Source organism: Myotis daubentonii, chromosome 1 (assembly GCF_963259705.1).
Source record: "Myotis daubentonii chromosome 1, mMyoDau2.1, whole genome shotgun sequence".
Classification (NCBI taxonomy): Eukaryota; Metazoa; Chordata; class Mammalia; order Chiroptera; family Vespertilionidae; genus Myotis; species Myotis daubentonii.
The window spans coordinates 39,389,154-39,416,140 of NC_081840.1; the positions used below are offsets into that span (position 1 = coordinate 39,389,154).

Genomic DNA, 26,987 nt, shown 5'->3' on the forward strand with positions numbered 1-26,987 from the left:
CCCACTTTGTACTCTAAATCACTATAGTGGAAGCAGTCAATTTGATCACTGGGTGACTGAGACATACTTCAAGTTTACTCACTTCTAAGCTTCTAAGCTCTAAACAATGTGCTTATTGGTTTTCGGAAGTGTGTGTGTGTGTGTGTGTGTGTGTGTGTGTGTGTGTGTGTGTGTGTGTGATTCTATCTCAGAGATGAGGGGAAATTCTGGGAAAATCTTTGGAATTTCCAGATATGGCAACAATGCATTTCACTTTTTATAAGTCAAATATAAACATAAGAGACCAGCAAGTGTACTTACACCCATAAAATGTCAGACTGTTCCTTTTTTTGACTTGAAGAATTTCTCCAGTTTGGGTAGTGGAGAGTTTTCGTTATTTACTTATTTTTGCCATATGTTTCATTTCAATTCTCTTGACTATTATTCAGAATGTTTATGTTTGGTTTACTGACTTACTTTAAAGGCTGTTTTTTTTTTTTTTAAAGTGAACTAAAATAGAGTCCAACTGAAGCACTTGTTAGATTTTGTATTAGTTTTATAGTTCTTTTCTAACTTATATCACGATTACCACAATATTTCTAAAATATAAATGGTATTTTATATTTTATGCCATGTCTTGTTGCTCTTCTAGCCCTTTCCACTGTTTAGTATGAGGTGCTAAATTGAGCATGTTAAAATATAACTTACATGTTCTGTTCTCAAAATGTCCCAACTTGTACAAATTTGTAAAATTTAAATAATGGATGTTAAAACAATCCCTGCACTTCACAAAGTGATACTAATGAATATTCATTTTGCGATTTAAAAGCACTTTAGTGACATATTAACTCTCTTTTTTATCCTTATAAAAAAACACACCTTTTATTGAAATCATAACCAACTTGATGGCCACAGGGAAGACTGAGATGCCCAAGATTTCCTAAGTGGAAGATAATCTACCCACACTTTTTTTCTTTCTTATTTTAATGCTTGTGTTGGGTATTTACATTTTTTGTTTGTCTTTCAATTTGGATTGTACTTTGTGGCATATACACACATATGTGTATGTAATACATTTAAAAGCATTTTAGTGTACTCCAGGAGAAGAGCTTGAGTGGTATTTTTTTCTTCCTTTGTTTGAAGAGGTAATTAAGAAATGACATTCTGGCTGTTATAATGGGAAAAGATCAGAAACTATTATCATTAAAACAAATAACAACCACCTTCCCTTAAGTTGCTTCCCTTAAAGCAATTAGAGAAAACTAAATATTTTATAAGCTCAATAAAACAGTTTGGTTTTGGATATAGTCACTAAGAAACTTTCTGAGATAATTTTCATTTTTACTTAAGTAACATTATAGATGACATATTTATATTTTATAACTTTATTTTGATTCCAGGCCACAGACAATTAAAAGACCTTTAAATCCTTTGGCTTCCAGTCAAGGTGAGTTATTTAATTGCATTGTTATATTCATCAGCCAATGAACTTTGGTTAGAGGAGGGGGAAGGCCTGAAAAGGGTTGGCAAGAGCACGTGAGGTGATATGCTAGTATTCCTTTTTTCCATAGAAGTTATACCTTATTCTTGCAGAGAAATTGGTGTTTGACATGCACTTCAGGAAGGAGTATTTTTGTAATGAAGTTCCTGGTATTAGACTACCATAGTATGAAGATTAAGTTATATGTTTAGCCTATGCATTTTCACATGATGTGTGCTCAGTTTTTCTACTATTTTTACTCATTTTCTAGTTAAATGAATGTCCAAAACCTTCTGCCTCACATCTTTCCCAACACTTGAAATTATTGGGAGTCTGATTTCAAATTCACAGGTCTTTGTAACTCATTAACGTTTTTCATTTTCTACTTACACTTAAGGTCTGGCCCACATGCTTCCTTTTCCACAAAGCTTTTCCTGGTCCTCCAAACTGGAAGTGGTCTCTTCTCAGGAAGTGATCTTATGCCATGTCTTGTTTCTCTTACAGCCCTTTCCACTGTTTAGCATTGTTTGACTACTATTTACATATCTGTTGATCTACACTGTACTTTGGACACATTTATAGGTTTCATCTGTTAATTTAGAGCCTAGCACATCATAGAGTTTGTTAGATAATTGATGGATGAAAAGTGTCCTTATTTAATGGTCTTGTTCCTTCAACAAATGATTATCCACCATGTACTATATGCTAGGCACTGTGTAGGTGCAGAAGGGACACAAACCCTTCTCCAGTCTATAATAAGCAGTTATAATATCTATACCTATTCTCTGAATATGTGCTTACCGATGAAATCTTTGATGTGCTTTTAGCAAATAAGTGAGGTTATTGTTTTTAAATTTATTTGAATAGCTGCTGATCTCATATAGTCCATAAACATAAATTTCCTCCTCGAAAGCAATGGGTTGCATCATCCCCTAAATCAGTGGTTCTCAACCTTCTGGCCCTTTAAATACAGTTCCTCATGTTGTGACCCAACCATAAAGTTATTTTCATTGCTACTTCATAACTATAATGTTGCTATTGTTATGAATCGTAATGTAAATATCTGATATGCAGGATGGTCTTAGGCGACCCCTGTGAAAGGGTCATTCGACCACCAAAGGGGTAGCGACTCACAGGTTGAGAACCACTGCCCTAAATGCTGGCAGATTAGTCTTTCTTAGATTAGAAATGGGAGAACATCTTTAAACAAGGCTTTTGAGTTTATGGAGTTACGTATGGTAACTCAGTCGAAGGTATTGATTTAATATCAGATGAAATGCAAATTCCTGGATAAGAGGTGATCTTCAGTATGAACTCACATTATGGTCTGATAAATTAATTAGCCACCTTCACTTATCTTAAAGATACATAGGAACAATTTAAATGTTTATCATTTCGGAAGTGGTTAAATGATTTATGGTATATTCACATAGCCATTATAAATGTTGATAAAATTTGTATTCATTTGTGTCAATAGTGATCAATAGCACATTGAGAAAAAACAGGTATCGAAACATTACAGAAGTAGGTATAATACATTTTTGTAAAAATATAATAGCTAAGTATCTATACACAAAGAAAAAGGACATTTACCAAGATGTAAATGATATTTATCTTTGGGCAGAGGGAGTTTTGGATGATGTTTTTTATTTTGTTTGTGTTCTCTTTTTAAAAAACACATATTTGCAATGAGCATATGTTACTTAATAATCAAACAGTGATAGCATTGAATGAAAGTGGGCAAATGAAGATAATTTTCCATAGTAAATGAGCAGCTGCATACCAACTGCTGAATTGTGCATAATTTGAGTCTTACAAATAGTCTCTAAAAATATTCCTGAATAGAGTAAAATTTTATAATGTCAGTCTGGAGGTTTCAGATCTGTAGCAGAAACTACATTATAGCTTTAGGATAAATAAATGTGGAGAAAGCCTCTGCCAGCCAAATAACCATAAGTCCTTAAGGTATTCAAGAGCACTCTCAGGTGACAGATTAGGTTTTCCTCTCCTGTTAGCCTATATTAAATCTTATATGAGCTACAACTACTCTTTATTGGGGCTCTTGGAGATGATGCCACTAATCTGGCATAATTCCTATCACCGATAAGGGTTGCAGCCAGGAGTATCTCATGGATTCTGCTTATGTAGATGAACTGATGGGCTAAAACTAACCCTTATTAAAAGTCTTATTTTTATAGAAGTGCAGTATTTTAAAAGGGGAATCTGGAAGGAGTTTATAATAATAAACACTTTGTTTTGTTTTTCAGGGAAAAGTGAAGGTAAGTGGACTCTCTTTATCATACATTACATATATGACTTTTCTTATAGATTCAGATGTTTATTTGGAAAATATTTTCTTCTTCTCACTTCTGAGACTCAGAAGAGGTTAATTTTTATTTCTTTATTTAAAATTCTGGAGGCGAAAGCACAGGTTAAGGGAAAATGACTGCTTGTGTCTGGGATCAGGCAGTAGGGGCAGCAGGCATCAGCCTCTGATAATTCATTCCTACGTGTTCCACTGCACGTGGAAGCTAGACAGGGAAACACCCTGTTACTGGTTGAACTCGAGGATCTGCTAGGACTCATACAGAAAGGTTCCAGGCATGATCAGAGTGTTGATTTGCTGGCGTCCAAGGTTTATGCTGACTCTTGGGTGTAGGTATCATTGCCGACTCTCTAATTCTAATGCTAAACTTTTTGACATATTGTAGGTTTACTTTGTATTTTTCAGAATCCTTTTGCTTTATGAGCGAGATCAAAATGATTTTTGTTATTAAGGCCACGTGTTTAACAGTATGAAAAGACTAAGCTGTACTTAGCTTTAGTCCAGCTAGACAAAATGGCTAAATGTGAAGTATCACTTCCCTCTCCCTCAGAAGTTTATGAACATTATTTTTATGAATTGCTTTTGCATTATGTCTAAAAAAGTAATGTTAATGTCTTACAACATTGCTATTTTATTATTGTACGTTAGAAGTAATGCTGAATCAGGCCCAGCCAGTGTGGCTCAATGTGACCCATGAGCTAGGAGGTCATGGTTCAATTCCTGGTCAGGGCACATGCCTGGGTTGCAGGCTCATTCCCCAGTAGGGGGCGTTGAGGATGCAGCTGATCCATAATTCTGTCTCATCATCGATGTTTCTATCTCTCCCTCTTCCTTCCTCTCTCTAAAATCAATAAAAAACAAAAATAAAAAAATAATACTAAATCATACTCTACTGTTTGGAAGAGAAATTTCTTTAGCAGTGATATTATTTTTCCAAGGAGCCTCATATTTTGTTACTGTTAGTGTTGAGCCTATAATTTTCAGTTTTGAGTAACTTTATTCTGCCTTGGGTGTTCCTAGTTCTATGCTGTATTCCACCTACACCAGGAAAGGCTATTTTGTTGGGTTTTTTTTTTCCAGTACTATTTGAAGATCTCAACCTGCTTCTCATCAGAGAAAAGATTGTTAATCTGTGGAGGCTCTGCTTAGAGAAACTATCTTTTTTATGACTGTATTTGTATGTATTCATTTTGGCCAGATATGAAAAGGTTACCTCTGAAAGCTGTCAGATTAGGTGATTATCTAACTGGATTACAGTCAGGTCAAGCTGAGAATAACTACATCAGGATTATAAAACTGAACTGAAAATTTCATCAGAAGGCTAGGTCCCAAACAATATTAGACTCTTGCTCCTCCCTGCCCCATTCATAGTCCAAAATTTGAAAAAAAAACCCAAAAAACAAAACTAAAGGTTTTTATAAGAAAACACATCACTTGTAATCCCACAACTCCAAAATCACTGATAATGATAATGGCTAAGACGACATGCAATTTTCTTCTAAGAAATTTATAAATATGATTTCATTTAACCCTTTCAACAACCTTAGAGGTATTGTTTTCAGAGAGGAAGGGAGAGGGAGATAGAAACATCAGTGATGAGAGAGAATCATTGATTGGCTGCCTCCTGCATGCCCCCAATGAGGGATCAAGCCCGCAACCGGGCATATGCATATGCTCTGACGGGGAATCGAATTGTGACCTCCTGGTTCTTAAGTCGACGCTCAACCACTAAGCCAGGTCGGCTGTGCTAGGAGGTATTACAAGGAAAATGAGTCCCAGAGCCATTTAGCAGCTCAGCTAAAATCATATGACTTGTAAGTAGCAGACTTTGGATTCCAAGCAGGCAGTTTGGCTCCAGGATCCATGCTCTTAGTTACTATCTCATGCTGCTTCTCTGTTAACATTTTGATAATAATGATTGTTTATATATGTATACTTTAATAATAGATATAGTTTTGTATATTATTATTTCCATTTTAATAATAGATATATTATAGTTTTATATATAACTAGAGGCCTGATGCACAAAGATTCATGCAAGAATAGGCCTTCCTTCCCTCCGGCACCCAGGACCCAGGCTGCTTCGCTCCGGCTGGCCGCAGCCACCCACCAGGACCCGGGCTGCTTTGCTCCTGCCACTGCCAGGCATTTGGGACTGGAGCTGTGTCGCTCCGGCCGCTGCCACCACCCACCGGGGGCATGCTCGGAGCTATGCCTTGGCCTCTCGGAGCATGCCCCCCCACCCCTGGTGTGTGTCCACTGGGGCTGGGGGCTGCACGAAGTCTCCTCCCTCCCATCTGTGCACGCAGCTCCTGAGCGGTCGTGATGCAGCCTATTCCTGAACCAGTTGTGATGCCCGGCTAATTTGCTTATTACTGCTTTATATATATAGATTATTCCCATGCCTACTCGCTTCCTTAACCTATGTCTTAGTCAGCTCAGGCTGCTTTGACAAAAGACCGTAGACTGGGAGGCTTAAACCAAAGACACTTACTTTCTCACAGTTCTGGAGGCTGGGAAGTCCTATGAAGGTGCCAGCAGATTTGGTGTCTGGGAGGGCTCTCTTCCTGACTTGCAGATAGCCAGCCTTCTTGCTGTATTCTCACATGGCAGAGAAAGAGAGAGTTTGGGTCTCTTCCTCTTCTTATAAAGACTCTAATTCCATCATGGGGACCCCACCCTCATTACCTCAACTGACCCAATTACCTCCCAAAGGCCCCACCTTCAAATACCCTCACGGGGGCTTCCATATAATTTTAGGGGGTATGCAAACATTTATCTCTAACCGCCTAGATTTCTAGAAATGGCTTTACTGGATCAAAGGTTATGGCATTTTAGGCTCTTGATACATAGGATGAGATTGCATTTTGTCATGGGAAGGATGTGCTAATTTATACCCCTTCCAATCACTGTGCCAGCTGACTTTACCCCTCCATTGTCAGCATTAAATATTATATTTTTATCTTTACTGTTAACAGTGGTATCTCTATAGTTTTAATTTGTATTTTTTTATTACTTATGAGACTGAGCAATTTTTGTCTATTACCATTTGTATTTATTCATTGTGAATTCTCTGTTCATATTATTTGCCCATCTGTAATGGGCACTTTAGTATTTTTATTCAGTTTATGAGCTTTTTATATTTTTAGGATATTATCCCTTTGTTGAATTTGAAACATCCATCCATTTTATACACTTTGTTGTTTGTATTTTGTTTTTATTTGTGAAGTTTTCCAATAGACATTTTAAGTTTTCAAGTAGTCTGATTTATTCTTTTTGTCATTTCTTCCATTACTTTTATGCTTGCTTGGTTCATTTTTAATATTACTATATGCAACTTTATTTTATTTTTTGAAAAATATATATTTTATTGATTTTTTACAGAGAGGAAGGGAGAGGGATAGAGAGTTAGAAACATTGATGAGAGAGAAACATCGATTCAACTGCCTCCTACACACTCCCTACTGGGGATGTGCTTGCAACCAAGGTACATGCCCTTGACCGGGATCGAACCTGAGACCCTTCAGTCCACAGGCTGACGCTCTATCCACTGAGCCAAACCGGTTAGGGCTATTATAAGCAATTGTAGTCAAAGAACAATATAGTACAATGTTTGCTTTATCTAGTAAATGCATACTTAGAATCTTTACAGAGTTATAATTATTTATGTCCTTTAATATATTATTTTAGATAAATATTTTCATGTTACACATTCTTGTCATTTTATTTATTTATTTATTTATTTATTTATTTATTTTTTAAATATATTTTATTGATTTTTTACAGAGAGGAAGGGAGAGAGATAGAGAGTCAGAAACATCGATGAGAGAGAAACATCGACCAGCCGCCTCCTGCACATCCCCCACCGGGGATGTGCCCGCAACCCAGATACATGCCCTTGACCGGAATCGAACCTGGGACCTTTCAGTCCGCAGGCCGACGCTCTATCCACTGAGCCAAACCGGTTTCGGCTTGTCATTTTATTTAAAATATTTTTTAAATAAAATGTTTTTATTGCTTTTTAAAATTTTTTTATTTTTATTTTATTTTATTATTATTATTTTTTTTTTAAGAGAGAGAGAGACAAGAAGGGAGAGGGAAACATCAATCGATTGCCTCCGGTACATACCCCGCCTGGGGACCATTATTGTCATTTTAATACTTTTATATTATTCTACCATGTTAACTAGTTATATAGTATTCTGTCTTGTTAAATTAGGCATCATTGTTCATTTTAATTATTTCAGGTTTTAATATATATAGCATAATCATCTTTCTAAAAATTATAGCCCCTCTCCATTTTGTGTTATTTCTTTTTTAAAAAATATATTTTTATTGATTTCAGAGAGGAAGGGAGAAGGGGAGAGAGATAGAAACATCAATGATGAGAGAGAATCATTGATCGGCTGCCTCCTGCACGGCCCACAGTGTGGATCCAGGCATGTCCCTGACTGGGAATCGAACCTTGACCTCCTAGTTCATAGGACAACGCTTAATTACTGAGCCATGCTGTCTGGGCATTGAATTATTTCTTTAGAACATAATTCTAAAAACAGAATTACTAGGTCTAAGTATATTAACAGTGATCTTATTAGGTCACAGGATATAAGTGATGTTTAGTTTCTGTAACTTTTCTTTGATTTGCTCTTTTGAAATGTTGAATGGTATATAATACCCTGAGTTATATACACTTCCAATTCTACTTTATAATTTTTATTTACTTTTCAAATTTAAAAAAACCTATAATGAGTTCTTAGTTTTCATAGTATGAACTGTTATCAAGGCTAAGTATTTTTCCATGTATTGACTTAACATTTAAATTCTGCTTTGACTTTCTGTAAAACACTTTATCTAGAAAGTTATTAGCCTGAGCTACTTAATGCTAAAGGCTTCCAAAGACTGAGCAGGAGAGTGGTACTTAACTGACCCCATACCAAGACATCTCTCCTTCCTTTGGAGAAACTGCAAATAAAATTTGGGCCTTTTGTCAAACAATCTTTAAATCACTGTTTGGCACACATTTGCTATATTTTTAAACTTTTGAAAAACTTACCTTTTGGCATGTTTGTAATCTTGTGACTTTTCTTTTAATTTCAGAGAACACATTTTACAGCTGGCTAGAAGGTAATTGAAAACTTTTCAACAAATTTAAATGATTTCCCCCCCCTCATTTTTAAAAAGACACATGAAGTTAATTTCATAACCTTACAAGTTTCACATATGAAATGTCTATTTCCAAATTCCCCTTTTTAGGTCTCTGTGTAGAAAAAAGAGCCTTCTACAGACTGATATCTGGCCTACATGCAAGCATTAATGTGCACTTGAGCGCACGGTATCTTCTACAAGGTATGTGATGTTTACTTTCATTCCCTTTACCACACTTTTTTTCAGGTATTCTTAACATTTTCTTGGTATTTACCTGAATGGAACACTATTAACCTTACTGAGTATTAGGCAGGAAAAGTTCATTCTTAAATGGTAGTAATCAGGAATACAGGAACTGTAGTTACTATAAGGAAAAGTTCAGCATTATCTTAGCTCTTTACCTTCTTTTAAGAAGCTGCTCAAAACTTTACACATCTCTCTGGAAATGCTCTTCTGTTGTGAGAACAGAAACAGCACAGTTTGTTATTCTTTAGATATTACTGTATCAGAACTCATTTATCTGTGTGCCAGCAGCAGGCCTGAAGCTTAATGGGTAAAAGCATTTTCTGTTGCTCTTTAGCCTTTAAGAATGCTCTTCAAAATGAGACCATGATTGATTTTCATCAGTAATATATTTCTTCTGGAACTAAAGTAATTTTTACATTTTAGAAATAAACTGTAGTAACCTGAAGGCTTCAAACTCATTAGTAATACTGGATAGTCATTTTTAATTGTGTCTTTTGGTCTTATGAATACATTTATATTCAGAAACTTGATTTTTATTGAACCTGGTTTCTCAGTAAAACATTTATTTTCCTTTTATGCATGTGTTCTAGAAGATAAAATATTGATATAGAACTATTAAAGGCTAAGTTATGAAAAGTTTTCATGGTTATATTATTATATATTTTAATATATAAAATTAAATTAATTTCTGTAGCTATAAACAACCTAATGTAATTTTATCTAATTAAGCCTACTTAATTTTAAAATTAAATTTTTAATATTTAATTCTTTTGTCTTCTTAGATACCTGGTTAGAACAGATATGGGGACACAACGTAACAGAATTTCAGCAGCGGTTTGATGGAATTTTGACTGAGGGAGAAGGTCCAAGAAGACTTAAGAATTTGTATTTTCTCTACTTAATAGAATTAAAGGCTTTATCTAAAGTGGTACCATTCTTTGAGCGCCCAGATTTTCAACTCTTCACTGGGAATAAAGTTCAGGATGCAGATAACAAAATGTTACTTCTGGAAATACTTCATGAAATCAAGTAAATGATATATTTACACTTATATGTATATATTTTAAAATATATTTTTATTGATTTTAGAGAGAAAGGGAGAAGGAGAGAAAGATCAATGAAGAGAGAGAATCATTGATCGGCTGCCTCCTGCACGCTCCCCACTAGGGATCTAGGTTGCAACCTGGGCATGTGCCCTGACAGGGAATCAAACTGTGACCTCCTGGTTCATAGGTTGATGTTCAGCTGCTGAGCTATGCCGGCCGGGGTACACATATATTAATAGAAGAGTGACAAGTGGTATCCAAAATTAAATTCTTAAATATGCAATATAGAGAAAGAAAAACTACTTAAAAAATAATTAACAGCAAATTTTGCTCATAGGCCTTTAGAATTGATTTATGTTTTTGTTTTAACCTGGGTACTAAAGAGAATATATTTTTAATTTTAAGAGCTATTCTTTTAGTAATTAGATACCTGCATTATTTTCACACTTAATTGAATAGGTTGGATTTGGGGCCAAACTTCAATTATATTTTGCAGTTAGCTTTTAGATTCAAGGGTAAGAATTTGCTTGGGGGCATCAGAGTGTTCCTTTTACTCTATTTTCTACTCTATTTTAATTATATGATTCATCACTGACCAGCAAAATATCTTTTTAGCAGACCTTTTAATATTTTCTAAAATATAAAAATGAATATTCTCTGTTTTAAAATGCAGGTCATTTCCTTTGCATTTTGATGAGAATTCGTTTTTTGCTGGGGATAAAAAAGAAGCAAACAAACTAAAGGTAATTATTTTATACTTTAACTTAATTTTTAGATACAAACTCTTAGGCAGGAATGAATATAAACCCATGTTTTTATCCTTAACAATAAATATTGATATACATCCTGAAATTATAAGAAAAATCAGAGTCCTAATATTTCTTTTCCTCAAAAAAAGGAAGCCCGAAAAGCAGGTCCAACTTATGATTTAGTTTGTGTTGTGTTAAAAATAACAACGGAAATCTGTGGGTTCCATACTGATGGGCTCATGTAATAAAGAGAGGTTATAAATTAAAGGAGCAGGATCTCTAGAGCATGAGTGAAAATATTAGTCTGTCTTTGGTTACAGAGAATTCTGAAAATGGTTTTGGTTAAATTAAAGGATTCCTTTAGGGGAAGAGGCACAATGTTGTTTTGTGATTCATCTTATTCAATGGGAATGAAAGGCATTTAGGAATGCCAGCAGGTAGCTGTGGCTAGAACAGAAGACAGGATACCCCACAAAATGGGATGTTTTTGCCTTGCCTCTTTTTGTTTATTGATGTGTGTGTGTGTGTGTATAAATTTTTAATTACAGATGACATACAGTATTATATTAGTTTAGGTGTACAATTTGCCTTGCCTTTTAAAGAGTTATAACCTCAGGCAAGACCATCTTTGTGTCTATTTGCATCAAAATATGACAAATATAAAATAGTACTAGGAAGATTTATTAAATGCTTACTGTGTGGAAGGCATGATTTTTGTCATTAAAGGGAGAGACAGCTCCTCTCCTCAGGGGATTTCTAGCCCATCTGGGGACTCAAGTAAAATTATACTACTGTTCTTTGTCACAAAGGCATGTGTAAGTAAAGGTGGTGGCCTTCAGGAACACTGAGCTGATTTCATCAGAATATTTTTAACAGTCTTCCTCTGTTTCTTGTTCTTTGTTTCTTACTGTAAGGAAAGAACCTGATTTTATGCCATTTGCAAGCAAAATCCTTTTTGCAGTCAGTTTTGTGCTGTTAGATAACAGTTATTTTTGACCTCCCATCTACCTCCTACTTAAAGCATTCTTGCTAGAAATACATACCTCACTGCTTATATAACCTCCCAAACAGCTTCCAGGAACTTAGAAATGAGGGGGAAGATGCTGTAATAAGATCCGCCCCCTCCATACTAGTTTCAGTATCTTCCTTATTTTTAGGTTACTTGCTGGTTTATTGTAGAGTTTTTCGGCATTCACTCTTTTTTAGATTGCGTAGATTAGAAATATTTCTCACAATGTTTTAATTTTATCAGAACGAAAACCCTCAAGTTTGATGTCCTGTGGCATTTAACAGATAACTTTTCTAAATCCTTTTACAAGAAAGGAGTAAAAAAAAAAACAAGAAAATTTGTTAATATTGGAGATTTACTTTCTTAAAATAGTAGTTTATGGTGAATATCATGGATTTGAACAGTCACACAGGTTCATTTAAAAATCTTATCTTTTCTCCTTTATGCTCTATCAGTGTTTGGTTAGAAATAGAAGACTTGCATGAGAGAGGATTGTTTAGTGTTCAGTTCAAACTAGAATACGATTTTACTTGAAGGCTTAAAAACATTTGAGAATTGGATGAGAATTGTTTTTTGGTCAATTGGTTTCATGGAATATAAGTCACAGTATATAACCACAGCATGTTTGATTATTCTACCCCCTGGTTATACTTTTAATTGTTGATCTAAAAATTGGACACACACAGGGGAATTTGTAAGTGACTTAGGTTCTGGTTATTTTTTGGATCATAAGTTTTTCTCATCTGAGATAACTTTGGAATATATGCAGGATATTGGACATTGATTGCTATTTGTGGAAATCTCAAGGATTTTCTCCTGTTCTGAGTTAGTTAATTTCTGGCTTATTAATTTGGTTCTAGCATATTAAGTTCACTTAAGCGCTGTGCTTGGTTTTAATTTTGCAGTGTTAGAAACTTACCCTCTCTGTATGTGCCATACAAAGATTTACTTAAGAGCTGCCTTACATTCAAGTATTTGAATTTACATGGATTCAAATACCGAATTTACACAGTGTCTACAAAAGCAAGCACAATCTTTTATAACAAAGGTTTCCATCCTTTGCAAGTATGAAAGTCAAAAACTTTCAAGGCCTTTACTCACTTTAAATTAGTAACATTTTAAAGTAAAAGTTGTGTTTTATTGATCATAACATTTTTATCCATTTGGAAATTTATAGTGCATAACAGGGAGCTATTTATTCAGTCTCTATACAATACTTGTCTATAAATGGATTTTGTAGGCCCTTGTAACAACTATTAAGTCTCTCAGAGGTCAACACTTCATAGGATAGGCACATCTACTTTAGAGTAATTTTAATGCTCCCTTATTAGTGTTAAAAATATGATTTTCCTGTAATTCAAAGTTGAAACACAAGTTTAAAGAAAACCTCATATCAAATCACCAAAACCTTAAGAGTAATATGAGTAATATTACTGGGTACATATTTTTAAAAAGTAGATTTTAAATTAGGATTCTGAGCTCAGCCCAAAAGATACAGAAACACAAGATATAAGTATTGCTAACATATGGTAAACATTAATAGTAATAATGTGGGCTTTGTATGAACACAAAATTTGTATTAAAAAAGATACAAGCTCTGGGATCCTATTAAAGATCTTTTACATGTTACAGCTGTTTCAGAGCCTCAAGCTGAATGAAACATCTGGGGAAAGACTGAATTGAGTAAATTAGAGTGAATTGAAGTCTGCTTTGAATAGTGGGTTCCAATCTTTACTGATTTATTCCCAGTTTTAGATCTTTGGTCCTGTTCTCTTCTGGTTGAGCCCAGTGTGTGGTTATTGAAAAAAAGAGAAGAACACTATATGCTCCCCAAATTATAGGTCAGTTGGTACACTGGATGTTTCATCTGAAATGTATGTCAGGTTTCCTGCTTACAGTACTGTAAGCTGATTCTAGTATCAGTCCAGGATAGAGGGAGTCACGTGGAGGATCAATTGATAATTCTTACCTTTGGAGTAAATGAAGATGTGTTCTTGGCTTCCCTTCTCTTCTCCTTATTAGTTAAGGACATCTATTACTTTTGGATGAGCTGGATGTCTGTTGCCCTATTATAAACAATATAGTACCCTGATGTTCAAAGACATACACACATTTATTAAAAGTATAAAAACAAAAAAATCAGTTCGGCTGGTGTAGCTCAGTCGTTGAGCATTGACCTATGAAGCAGGAGATCATAGTTCGATTCATGGTCAGGGCACATGCCGGGTTGCTGGCTTGATCCCCGGTGTGGGGTGTGCAGGAGGCAGCCAATCAGTGATTCTCTCTCATCATTGATGTTTCTATCTCTCTTTTTCTCTCCCTTCCTCTCTGAAATCAAGAACAAATATATATATTTTTTAATTCAGAATGTTCAATTTTACTTGTAATGGTTTCTTTATAAAACTTGGTAAAGGGTACATGGATGTTCACTATATTCTGTATATTTTTGAATAATAATAATAATAATAATAATATCTGATTTTTCTCACCTACTATGATTTTTTAACTACTATGAAGCCAAAGATTTTTATTTTTTTCTCTTCCATCTCTTTCTTTTTTTTTGGTAAATGACGCCATCCAACCCTTGTTCCCCCTTTGACATAGTTAATAATCACATACAACAGAATACCTCACAGGCATTCAGAAAATAGTATTTGACTATATACTGCAGCTTAATATAATTTTGTTACTTGTTCTTAGGAGGAATTTCGACTGCATTTTAGAAATATTTCAAGAATCATGGATTGTGTTGGTTGTTTTAAATGTAGACTGTGGGGAAAGCTTCAGGTAAGCAAATCTATCTCAATCCTATTTTTCATTTATTCTTTGCACAAAGCATTTTCTGATATTTTCCTTTTTTCTTATTTCTATTATAGACTCAGGGTTTGGGTACTGCTCTGAAGATCTTGTTTTCTGAGAAACTGATAGCAAATATGCCAGAAAGTGGGCCCAGTTACGAATTCCAACTCACCAGACAAGAAATAGTATCATTATTTAATGCATTTGGAAGGTTAGTTTAAATGTATTAAAATTATTTCTGCTCTCAAGTAAGTCTAATGCAACATATATGCTCTCAGATAAAACTGGGTAAGGGATATCCTTTAGAGTGAAATTATCTCATTATGGAATTCTAGGATCTTATGATACCTTAAGTATGTAGATACAAACAATCATTACGTGATATTCTTTATTTTTATCTGTTGACTTTTATAGTCATGATTAGTTTACTGATTGGACCTCAAAATTCATCTTACTGAATTTGTATATTTTTAAATTATTATTATTATTTTTGTTGTTAATCCTCACCCAAGGATATATTTCCATTGATTTTTTTTTAGAGAGTTGAAGGGAGAGACGGGGAAAGGGAGAGAGAGAAACATCAATCTGAGAGGAGGGAAACATTGACTGGTTGCTACACTTGCTCATTTGGACTGGGGCTGGGGATTGAACCTGCAACCCAGGTACATGCCCTTGACCGGGAATTGAACCCTCGACCCTCCAGTCCGTGGGCTGACGCATTAACCCCTGAACCATATGGTCTAGGGCTCCAATTATTTAAAAGTAGTTTCTTGTGCTGCCCAAATATCTTTTTAATATATATTTTTTATTGATTTCAGAGAGGAAGGGAGAGGAAGAGAGAAATAGAAACATGTGATGAGAGAATCATTGATTGGCTGCCTCTACATGCCCCCTACTGGGGATTGAGCCTGCAACCCAGGCATGTGCCCTTGACTGGAATCAAACCCTGGGCCCTTCAGTCCACAGGCCGGTGCTCTATCCACTGAGCCAAACGAGCCAGGACCCAAATATTTTTTATAGGTCCTGGAAAAACTCATGTTTTATATAGGTGTAGATGTAAAATTTCTTTGTAAATTCACCCCTATGTAAAAAGGTTAATAATTCTTTAAAAATAATTTAATTTCATAAAAATGATTGGAAGATAAATTTGAAATAAGGCACTTACATGATTAAATTTAAGTATATCTGTACTTCTTTCTGGCTTCTCATATATAAAGATGCAGAGATTTGGAAAAACTAATATTTTCTAAGGACTAACAGTTATGATTTAATATTTTGGGTTTGAAATAATTGACCTCCAAAATTATTCTTTTTTGTTGTTATTAATCCTCACCCGAAGGTATTTTTCCATTGATTTTTAGGGAGAGTAGAAGAGAGAGGGAAAGACAGAAACATTGATGTGAGAGAAACACATCAATTGGTTGCTTCCTGCATGAGCCCTGACCAGGGCCCGGGTAGGGGAAGAGCCTGCAACCAAGTTATGTGCCCTTGATGGGGAATCAAACCCGGGACCCTTTGATCCATAGGCCAGTGCTCTATCCAATGAGCCAAACTCGCTCAGGCCAAAATTATTTTTTAGTACCCAGAAGCTTGACAGTTATATTTCATTGAGTACTCTGCTACTTCTTTCATGGTGGCGAGCAGAGCTAAACTGCACTTGAAGTAATGAACAAACTTTACTTTTTATAAAAATTAGTAAGAACAATTTGATCACATGTTTACTATTCTCACTCTTTAAAGTCCAAAAGCTTTGGTTCTTTGTATATTTACTAAATATGATGATTAGTTTTCAGCACTTGTATACTTATGCATATTTAAAATGCATATTTTAATGATCTACTTATATGTATGTACTTTAAATACTAAGCATATGAATATACTTATGATTACTTAAAATAACGAGTATTTTAATATTTTTGTACTTTGTAATTCTATAATTTAAAACTTTAATAATAAGTTATGAATACTTAAATATAACAAATTTCTGGGCAATACTATCTTAGTTTTACCACATCAAGTTAAGAACTAAAGTATATCAAAATAGATTAAATGATTTATGTACCTTTAAATTTGTTGAAATAAATTACTTAAAAGTTTTTTTTTCTGTACTCGATAAGTGCAAAGTGAATAACTTTCAGAGAAAAGTTACCTAAGATAATATCTGAGTGAAAAAAAAAATTTGTTTGTTTGTTACAGAATTTCTACAAGTGTGAAAGAATTAGAAAACTTCAGGAACTTGTTGCAAAATGTTCGTTAAAGAAAATGAGTTGAGATGTGCCTGTTCTGGACAATGGAAGTCAAAGAGTAGAATTTCATTCAAAGGCATAACAACGACAGTCTTAAGGCAAATATTTTATAAAGCTGCTTTTGTAAAAGGAGAATTATATTATTTTAAGTAAACATTTTTTAAAATTGTATTAAGTCTATGTATAATATTGTGAATAAAAGATACTTTGGTAATGTGGTACAAATTTTAAAGTTTAATATTGAATAAATCAGGAGTATTAAATTCATATATGTTAGCAGTACCTGATGTTCTAAGTCTCTCAAACCAGAATTTTGTGTAAGATGTAATATAAATAAAACTATGGCCAATGTGACAAGTGTTTAATAGAAAAATACTAAGGAGGCTCATGAATAACCCATAATTAACAGCCTAAAAGTTTTCAATACATTTAGACTTAACAGATTTAGTAAATAAAAATACAGAATGCCCAGTTATATTTGAGTTTCAGATAAACAAAAATTTTTAAAAATATAAGTATGTTGCATGCAATATTTGGGACATACTTAAAACAAAAAAATTATTCCTTATTTAAAATTCAAATTTAACTGGTTAGCTTTGTGTTTTATCTGGCAACTCCAAAATATATTGATATGAAAAAATGTCACTTTTAGAATTATGTTACTATTTTGATTTGCTTGGTTTTGTTTGTTGAAAGATACAATCAGAACTAAATGGTATAGGGGATTTCTATGCATTGTGAAAAGTTGAAAAGATTTATACATTTATTCTCATAATACTTTACCTAATATTGAGTAAATTTAGGAGAAATCTTTTATTTTTATATAATTTCAAATTTACAGGAAAGTTTCTAGGATAGTACAAAGAACTTTTATCCAGATTCATTGATTGTTAATATTTGCTTTATCTTTCTTGCTCTCTCTATATACACATACTATTTTTAACTCAATCATTTGAAAGTCAGTGACAGGCCCTTTGAACCCTACATACCTTAGTTTGTAATACTGAGTAATTTATTTAAAATGATTTTTTTCAGGAAAAAAATCTGGAACTATAATGTGATAAGCCTTAGAATAAGGAATCATTTTGAGTTTGTTTTGTCGCCCTTTTAATGTTTGATCTGTAAACTCACAGGGATGTCATTTAATTTATTTTTTGGTATTCATTTCCTTTTTCTCCTTAAAAACTGAACTTTTGGAGGTTTTATTAGTGAAAGCTCTTCAATGATAAAAATTTTTGAAGGGGTTTGGGAATTTATATCACATGGTGATTATAGAGAAAAAAGAAACTATACCTCAAAATTATGTGCCTCTTTATATGTCACATTATTAATGAAGTAGGGTTTATTTATATAATGGTTTAGAGATGTCATTTTACACTGCTGTATTCTTTTTATTCTCTGTGTCCCTAAGACCTGGTGTAGTGTTAAACACATAGTGGGTATCCAATAAATATTTGTTGAATGAATGTATGAATATGTACTCTGTATATTTTAAATGAATAATTTCAGAGCTAAGTTTAACAATATGTTGTATTTCTCTTTTTCCCCTTCATTTGAATAGGGTAGGAAAAGAAAGACATTAACTTACTAGTTAAATCAATATTCTTGGAGATTCAAAGGACTATGAAATAATTACCATATATAAAAGTTTAAGGACATTTGTAGTGCTCTGAAAATGTGGTAGATGGATTTAAATGGTAATTTGTCTGTATACCTCTCTCATGCCCCTGCCCTTTTTTAACAGCCAAAATTTTTTTTGAAATAAATTCCTATCTTCACTTTGTCACCTTCCACTTGCTCTTTAACTAAAATCGGGCTTTTGGCTCTGTAGTTCTTAACAATTTCTTCCTTTGAAGTCTAAACTCCCAGTTCTAAATCCACAGTTCAGGTCAAAAGGCATTTCTTATTTGACTTTATTTTTTATGCATTTGACATTGTTGACAACCCCTTCTTTAAAAATCCCCTTTTAAACCTCTGATTTCCTTATATTTCACTTAATCCTGGATGCCTTTCTTTTACCTGATTTAATTTATACTCCTCAGGCTCTCATTCTTGCTCTCTTAATCACCACCACTTCTCACTTTTGGGTAATTCCAATTCAATGATTTCTAAATCCTTATCTTTAGCTCAGACTTCTCCATCCGTCTACGACATATCTTTACTTGGTTGTCTTAAAGCATCCATTCTCCCCCAAGCCTACTTTTATACCTATGTTCCTTACTCTGGTTAAATTCAGAACCATTATCATCTAAATTCTCTAGGCTCACTCCTTTCCTCCATCTTACCGCTATCCAGTCAGTGTCTAAGTGCTAGGGATTTTATCTCCATATTTCTGATACATCACTGTCTTTTCATTTTAATTGATTGTTCTTACCTAAAGTACTACACTAACCTGTCTTATACCCAGCCTGTTTTTTCTGTTTTGTTCCACGATGCTACTAGAGTGGGTTTTCTAGAAGCACTCTAACAAGGTTCTCTGATGTGTGTCTCCCAGTCCCACGTCCCCCACCACCCACGTTTTGATAAAATGGACTTAGAGTTCTTCAAATGCACCATGGTCAGTCCCCTACACCTTGGTTCATGCTGTTCTCTTTGCATCAATTTGCCCTAGCTATCATTCCCCACCTGGAAAATTTCTGTGTCCCTGCAGGCCCCCATAAAGCATCACCTCTGTGAAATCTCTCGTTTCATCCCAGGAGAACCATAACTAACTTCCTTTATTTGTGTTACCACTGTAATTACAACCTACCTCTATTGTGGCACTTATTGTACTGTATCGTTTTTGTTTTTTAAAGCCTCCTCTACTAGAATGTGAGCTCCTTAAGGGCAGGAAAATGAACTTGATCCATTTTTGCATCTCTATAGCATAGTTTTTGGCATATGAACACTTAATAAATGAATGTCTGTTGAATAAATTGCTTTTAAAATAATAAATTTATTCTATTAGAGGTCATATTTTCACTCCAAATGTTCTTCACAGCAACAGTGGATTCCCAAAGATCTGTGGACTTTAGGGGAGTCAATAAAGCTCCTGAAATTATATTCAAAATTTGGTGTGGTTTTGGTGGACTATGAAAACGGTCATATGGAAAAAATAGTAAGACCTCTTCTTTCAGGGGAAAAGGTAACATCATTGAGGAATTTTTGAATAATCAAAGAATAACTGCCCAAGATTATGGGCTAAATTTATCCCTATCCTATCTAATAATAGACAAACATGGTAATTAACTGTAACTTTGCTACCCTTCCCAATGGCTAATCAGGGTGATACGCAAATTAACTGCTAGCAAAGATGGCGGCTGGCAGCCAGGCAGCTGAAGCGAACAGGAAGTTTGCTTGCTCCAGTGATGGAGGAAGCCAAGGTTCCCAGCCTGCTGCTGCCGGCCTATGAGCTGCACTTTAAGAAACAATGTTGCAATTATAGAAGCTAAACAAACCCAGAAACCTGCTTTCAGCTGTCAGAGCTGGAGCAAGCAGGACCACAACAATGTTGCAATTATAGAAGCCAAACAAACCCTAGATTCCTGCTTTCAGCAGCCGAGGTCTCAGAGCTGGAGCCGAGCCTCAGAGCTAAAGCTGGCTCTCAGTTCCAGTGACAGCCATAGAAGGTAAATAAATCCCAGAATAAAAAGAAAAAAAGGAGAGATTGGGAGCTTCAGTCACCCGACAGCCTGAAAACGGCCCTCAGCCCCTTACCCAGACTGGCCAGGCACCCCAGTGGGGACCCCCACTCTGAAGGGGGTGTGACCAGCTGCAAACAGCCATCAGCCCCTCATCCAGGCTGGCCAGGCACCCAAGCGGGACCCCCACCCTGATCTGGGACACCCTTCAGGGCAAACCAGCCGGCCCCCACCGTGCACCAGGCCTCTATCCTATATAGTAAAAAGGTAATATACAAACTGACCCTAACAGCAGAAGGACTGGGAATGACTGGTCACTATGACACACACTGACCACCAGGGGGCAGACGCTCAATGCAGGAGCTGCCCTCTGGTGGTCAGTGCGCTCCCACAGGGGGAGCTCTGCTCAGCCACAAGCCAGGCTGATGGCTGCCAGTACAGCGGTGGTGGTGGGAGCCTCTCCTGCCTCCTCAGCAGTGCTAACGATGTCCAACTGCAGTTTAGGCCTGCTCCCTGCAGGCAAGTGGACATCCCCTGAGGGCCTCTGGGCTGCCAGAGGGATGTCTGCCATCTTAGGCCCAATCCCCCAGGGAGGGGGCCTAAGCCGGCAGGTGGTCATCCCCTAAGGGGTCCCAGACTGCGAGAGGGTACAGGCCGGGCTGAGGGCCCCCCCCTCCCCACTGAGTGCACAAATTTTTGTGCACTGAGCCTCTAGTTTAAGGGAAAGGAGGGGGGTTATAAGTTATTTCATACAAGGATTTTTAGTGTTTAAATAAACATGTGCTATCTAGCAGTCCATCGCCTTAACCACTCGGCCACCTCGTCCCCAACATGTGCTATCTATATCGTTAAAAGTACAGTGTATAGCAGTTATCAAAATTACTGTATAATACTAAGGAACATGATGGTCAGATATGAGTAATTACAAGCTCACTAGCAGAGTATATTGTAATTCCTCTTTTTTCTCTTTCTGGTAGCACTAGGGTTCTTATCCTTATGTAACAGAAACTCATTTGGTATAGTTCATTAAAAGAGATTAAGAAAGCCAGACCTTCAAATAAAAGCACAAACACTTTTATTTTAACAGGAGTGTTTTGTTACAATTTAGTGAAACAACAAATAAATACATTCATTGACCACAGCTATACTTTTACAACCAGTTTGAAACTGATCATATAGCTGAGAAACACTGTTAAACAATAAAAAGGCAGCTATGCATAAAAAAGCTACTAGCTATAAATTACATCTTTAATAAAAACTACAACCAGCTATAATGAGTGGTAAGAGTTTCAAAATTAATGGCCACCCAAATGAAATGATAAAAACAAGTACTGCTAATCACTGTAGAATTACACACTTAAGCAATGAAATGCATTGTTCTAATTAATGAACCAAGAGGAAGGTTTGAAATTGTCATCATGTGCTTCAGTGCAGGATGAACAAGGAATCGGTAGCCCTTTGATTTTATAAACAACTCCTTTCAAGACCAAACTTAAAGTGCTCCTAGTGCTTTGGAATTTTCAAGCAAAAATTGGGCCAGAAGCTTATATTTCTTTGTCTTTGGTGATGTACTGTGGGAGATGTGTATAAAGAGACAAAGGCAAGAATTTAGGTACCCTAGTCAGTCATAAGAATATATTTATAAATCTCAAATTTGGAGGAACCAACTAAAGCAATTGAAAGAACCTAGTTACAGTATTTTATCTAAAATACTTTTTTAAAAAAGTAATCTTTGCTTATCTGGTCAAATAGAAACATTATCTAGGGAAGCCTTACTAGAAAAAAATGTCCTATATTTGAATCCCAAGGGTTAACACAAATCTTGTCATACAGCTTCAGATAATCAAATAGCTAACATTATTAGGAAAATTAATAGTTGGCTTTCTGAAAAATCTAATAACTGAAGTTGTAATCACAATATACTGAGCTGCATACTCTACTGTCATGTAAATACCAAGGTTAACTTCTGTAATATACATTTAAAAATAATTTGGTTACAATAAGAGAACTTATGAACCTAAAGTAGCATAACTATAGGTTTATGCTTCTGATTGAATTCAAAGTCATCTTGTATGATAAAAAGAATAAATTTATTTGGCTGTGTACCAGCCTCCCAAAAGACCGAAAGCATTAAAAATTTCATTTATTCCTTGGGGGTTTCATGTACTGTTATACTTTTGTGAAGTTACTGCATCCATTATTAAAAAGTTGAAAGGTATTTTAAGCGAGAGTAGAAATAAAACATAACTGTCAAATAAAATTAAGAGACAGAAAAGGACAGTTGTCTTATTAGTTCCAGTTCTGAAGAAACAGATCAGCAGACAATTGTATAAAGTTAGGTGTCTTAAAGTATGCTGTGACAGCTTCCCAATGTTGCCTGTTCCCTTGGCATCTTGAGGTATGCAGCAATCCTTCTCTTAATATAAACACTGGTAGAAAGTGCATTTTAAAATTCTCTATTACCTTAGCCTACCATATATTTTTTTAGATTTGGGATAGGACATTCAAGACAGTTTTAATATAATTCAAAGAGTATTCCAATGTCGCTAACCACTGGTTTTATACTTACCTAGTTAGTACCTTCATATCAGTTTGCTTATTTATATAGTGTTGGAATTAAATTTAATTTGGCTTTGCCCATATAAGATATAAAAATGTGAAAACTAAAGGAGGACTTATGTCTTACAAAGTATTGCACTTGAGTTCACTGCAATGATGTATCATGATTAAATTTACCTGAGGACAATCCTGCTTTTCCGGTAAAACCAGGTAAAATCTTGTTTCAGCTAAATCAAATGCTTTTGCAAATGTATTCATGTTTTAACTTAGAATTGTATATTTCATGAATAACTCTTAAATGCATCTGTAAACTTGTTTAGTCCCAAGAGATTTCTACGAAAATATCCCTATGCAAAAACCACTATTGCTTTCTTGAAGAATCATGCTTAACCTACTACATGTATCTTAATCAGACAAAATAATCACTTGACTACTTCTACTCAAAGTAGCCACATACTTTTCACTGGTGTACTTTCTTCTTGAAGAAATAACTGTGGCTTTCCAAAGAACACTGCTGGTCATCACTGTAAAGGTTTACTACTATCATAAAAAAAAAAAGATTGTTTGAATAATTGAAGTTGGTATTTTATGACCATGCTTAAAAGAACTATCTTCAATGATTACATATTTTTTAGTATATTTAAAAAAAGAATAATACATTTTTATGCTTTAGTTCTGTGCACTTTTCACACTGTAAAATTTTTATTGGGTAAAAATTCCATATAGAGTACACCATGTAATACACAGACATTTATTTTAATAGGAAAATTGCCTCTTAATTTGGTGTACAATATAATATCGCAGGGTGAACACTGGAGTATGACTTTGAGGACTGCAGTGTACTCTTCAGAACAAAGATAAAAGTGCAAATATGCAAATATGCTTTTGATGTTCCACAGTCAAGTTGTTTGGAGACCATCAAGGGCCTTAAGATCTAATCTCTCTTTTCTCCCACTCCAAATGTTCCATTTAACTTCACTGTACTATGAAGAGGTCAAAGTAATAGCTGTGTCCTCTGCTGAACACAGCCACATCCAGGCGTTGTTTTCAGTTGCAAAAGATAATGGAATGTTTATGTAGATGGCATTTAAACGCATTGAATACACACATTCATGAAAAACAACTGAAGAATCACAACTTGGTAATGCTGTCAGTTTTGTGGTGTTACATATAAGCTATGGTGATTGTTCAAATCGAAATTACTACAAGTAAAGAGCAAAGGAGCAGTATCTGTCATAGGTCCATTCAGGTGGGGAGAGACGGTGTAACTGTTGCTGCCACACCCTGCCATGGTGCCATACCAGCCCAACCCTTGTGAATTTGATAAACTGCAACAACAAAGAAAGCCACAGGACTGTGATCAGTATATAAGTCACACTGGCATTTTTAGTTTTCAATGAATTTTAGAACATATTGAAATAACATAATGACTTTCTATAAAATTTAATGATGTTTACCTAATATCCTTGATTGTATATAATATATTACAAAGTAATGAATAAATACCACTCAGAACTAGAACTTGATTATCAGATGATAATAATAGTACATATTATGTACTAGGTTCTATTCTAAGACATTTGGCATACACATGTAGAATTATGTATATATGGACACATACTCATTTATAGTAATCTTCATAACAGCCCTATAGATTCTATTATTCCTATTTTACAGATGAAAAACAGGCTAAAAAATGGGTTAAGTTACAGATGAAAAACAGGATAAAAAACAGATGAAGTGAGGATCATAAAAAATGCTCTAGCAAGCTAAAAGCATTATATCGGTGTGCATTGAGGCTTTCATTTTGCCCTGATACACAGGTGAATGGTTTGGATTTGCAATGATTTTGGAATTAAAGAGGTCACAAATGATTTCCCTGCCATCTAAGGTTCCCAAGAGTTTTATCTAGGGTTTCACTGTGGATTTTGAATAGCACTAGTATATAGACAAGAAAAAATATATATATAAATCACTATAACAGTATTTCTTTCCTGCTCACCAATGCCCACCAGCTTTGAACCCATAAAGGATCCTGAAATGAACTGGTACTATTTTACCCCAAAGGCTTAGAGTTCAAAGATAGTTCTTTATAGTACAGGTCCCACCATGGATTTAACATCTGCTACTCTAAGCTTCAATATCAAATGATTTTATTTATTGATTTGTAACACCAAATCACCTACTACACATTTGGGTTAAAGCTTAGATTTGCTCCTTTAAATCTATTTTAGTACTAATTCAGTACATCTACCTTCCTTCTCTTGAACTTCCCAGTCTTGGCAGGTCATCATCACTATCATATCGTCTTGGATTGTCAAAAAAATAAGCTCTGGGACTATAACCGTGACTATTTATCATGCCAGCAGGTGCCTGTGAAAAAAGTATTAGATAACATATGAAGATTTACTTTTCAATTAAGACAAGAGGCTAGAATCTATAATGCTTTTTAGTCTTAAACTTTGCTAAACATAGAGAGACAATCAATATAAATGTTCCATTATTTTTAAAAGTAAGGAGAACAGGCATTAGGGAATATTATGATATCTTACCAAATTCTGGTTTAATCTCTGTGCCCGGAAAAATAGTACCACCGACCATGCTGGCACATGTTCCCACAGAAAGAGGACCATTCCAAATACTATATACTCTTCTCCATTTACATCTTGCATATGAGCCTGTAGATAGAGTATGGCAGATCAATAGTGAAATCTGGTTTATGTATAATCCGTCACTCCCCACAATTAACTTGCTTCAGGTAGAGTAAGTTAAAATATATTAACTACAAGCACATAAAACTCTGAATTAATTTTCCATAGTTTGTGGTTTCTTATGTAATCATATTTATCCTTTAAAGAATATAAAAATGCATTAATGCTACATAGAAGAAAAAGCTATCAACTTTTTCAATTTATCGATTTATGAAAATGTTTTTAATACATGGATAATATGGAGTGATCTCATTTTCAGTCCCCATAGTTGGAAGAGAGTTACAAAATAGACTACCGGTTCCAGCTGCTCCATAGGCAAATAGCACTTACCCGGAGTTAAAACTTAGAGAATGTAACATGTACATTGCTCAGCTCTTCTGTTACTTAAAAATATGCTTTTGGGCCTAATCTCCATGTTAAATTTGTTTCTACTCCACTAGATGTAGGGAGAGGTAAGGGGGAAGAGGAGTGAAGAGAATCTGTTACATGTGTAAATTCCTTCTCTGTATAAAGGTAACTGATATTCTGTCCTGGCTGGGTAGCTCAGTTTGTTAGAGCATTGTCCCAAAACACCAAGGGTTGGATCCCTGGTCAGGGCACATGCAAGAAGCAACCAATGAATGCATAAATAAGTGGAACAACAAATCAATGTTTCTCTTTTTCTCTCCCTCTCTAAAATCAATAAATTTAAATTTTTTTAAAAAAGGTAACTGAATTCTGATATAAGGGGATTCTAGAATTCCTTAAATTCAGTACAAATTTAAATTAATATAAATAGAGATGACATATAGTATGTCAAAAAGCACTTTAAGGAAGGAGCTGGAGAATGCTGGGAGTTTAAATATGCATAGCTAGAGTACTGTGAATTAGTATAGCAAACACCCAGGCAACCAAGGAACTATGAATGATCTTCCATTAACAAGAATGATTTGCCAATGATACATCTGGTCAGAGGTTAATTTCCAAAATATATAAAGAACTTAATACAGCTCAACAACAGGAAGACAAACAATCCTATTTTAAAAACGGACAAAGGACTGGAATAACTTCTCCAAAGAGGACATAGCCAACA

General features: G+C 34.9%; 2 protein-coding genes across 3 annotated transcripts in view; one reads left to right on the forward strand and one right to left on the reverse strand.

Annotated features, from left to right (window-relative positions):
- Positions 1 to 19,940, forward strand: part of ERO1A (endoplasmic reticulum oxidoreductase 1 alpha) — a 43,428-nt gene extending 23,488 nt beyond the window's left edge. The window contains exons 8-16 of one of the 2 annotated variants that reach the window (XM_059695885.1): positions 1,376 to 1,426; positions 3,727 to 3,738; positions 8,883 to 8,909; positions 9,039 to 9,131; positions 9,959 to 10,205; positions 10,896 to 10,965; positions 14,681 to 14,767; positions 14,857 to 14,990; positions 16,976 to 19,940. In XM_059695885.1, the coding sequence (XP_059551868.1) occupies positions 1,376 to 1,426; positions 3,727 to 3,738; positions 8,883 to 8,909; positions 9,039 to 9,131; positions 9,959 to 10,205; positions 10,896 to 10,965; positions 14,681 to 14,767; positions 14,857 to 14,990; positions 16,976 to 17,036 (782 nt within the window). In that variant the 3' untranslated portion in view covers positions 17,037 to 19,940. The remainder of the gene's footprint in view (positions 1 to 1,375; positions 1,427 to 3,726; positions 3,739 to 8,882; positions 8,910 to 9,038; positions 9,132 to 9,958; positions 10,206 to 10,895; positions 10,966 to 14,680; positions 14,768 to 14,856; positions 14,991 to 16,975) is intronic. The other variant, XM_059695877.1, reaches the window with a different exon arrangement.
- Positions 19,941 to 21,703: 1,763 nt separating this feature from the next.
- GPR137C (G protein-coupled receptor 137C) overlaps positions 21,704 to 26,987 on the reverse strand; it is a 57,125-nt gene continuing 51,841 nt past the window's right edge. Inside the window, 3 exon segments of the mRNA XM_059695929.1 lie at positions 21,704 to 24,532; positions 25,459 to 25,577; positions 25,757 to 25,882. Of these exon segments, the coding sequence (XP_059551912.1) occupies positions 24,355 to 24,532; positions 25,459 to 25,577; positions 25,757 to 25,882 (423 nt within the window). The 3' untranslated portion in view covers positions 21,704 to 24,354.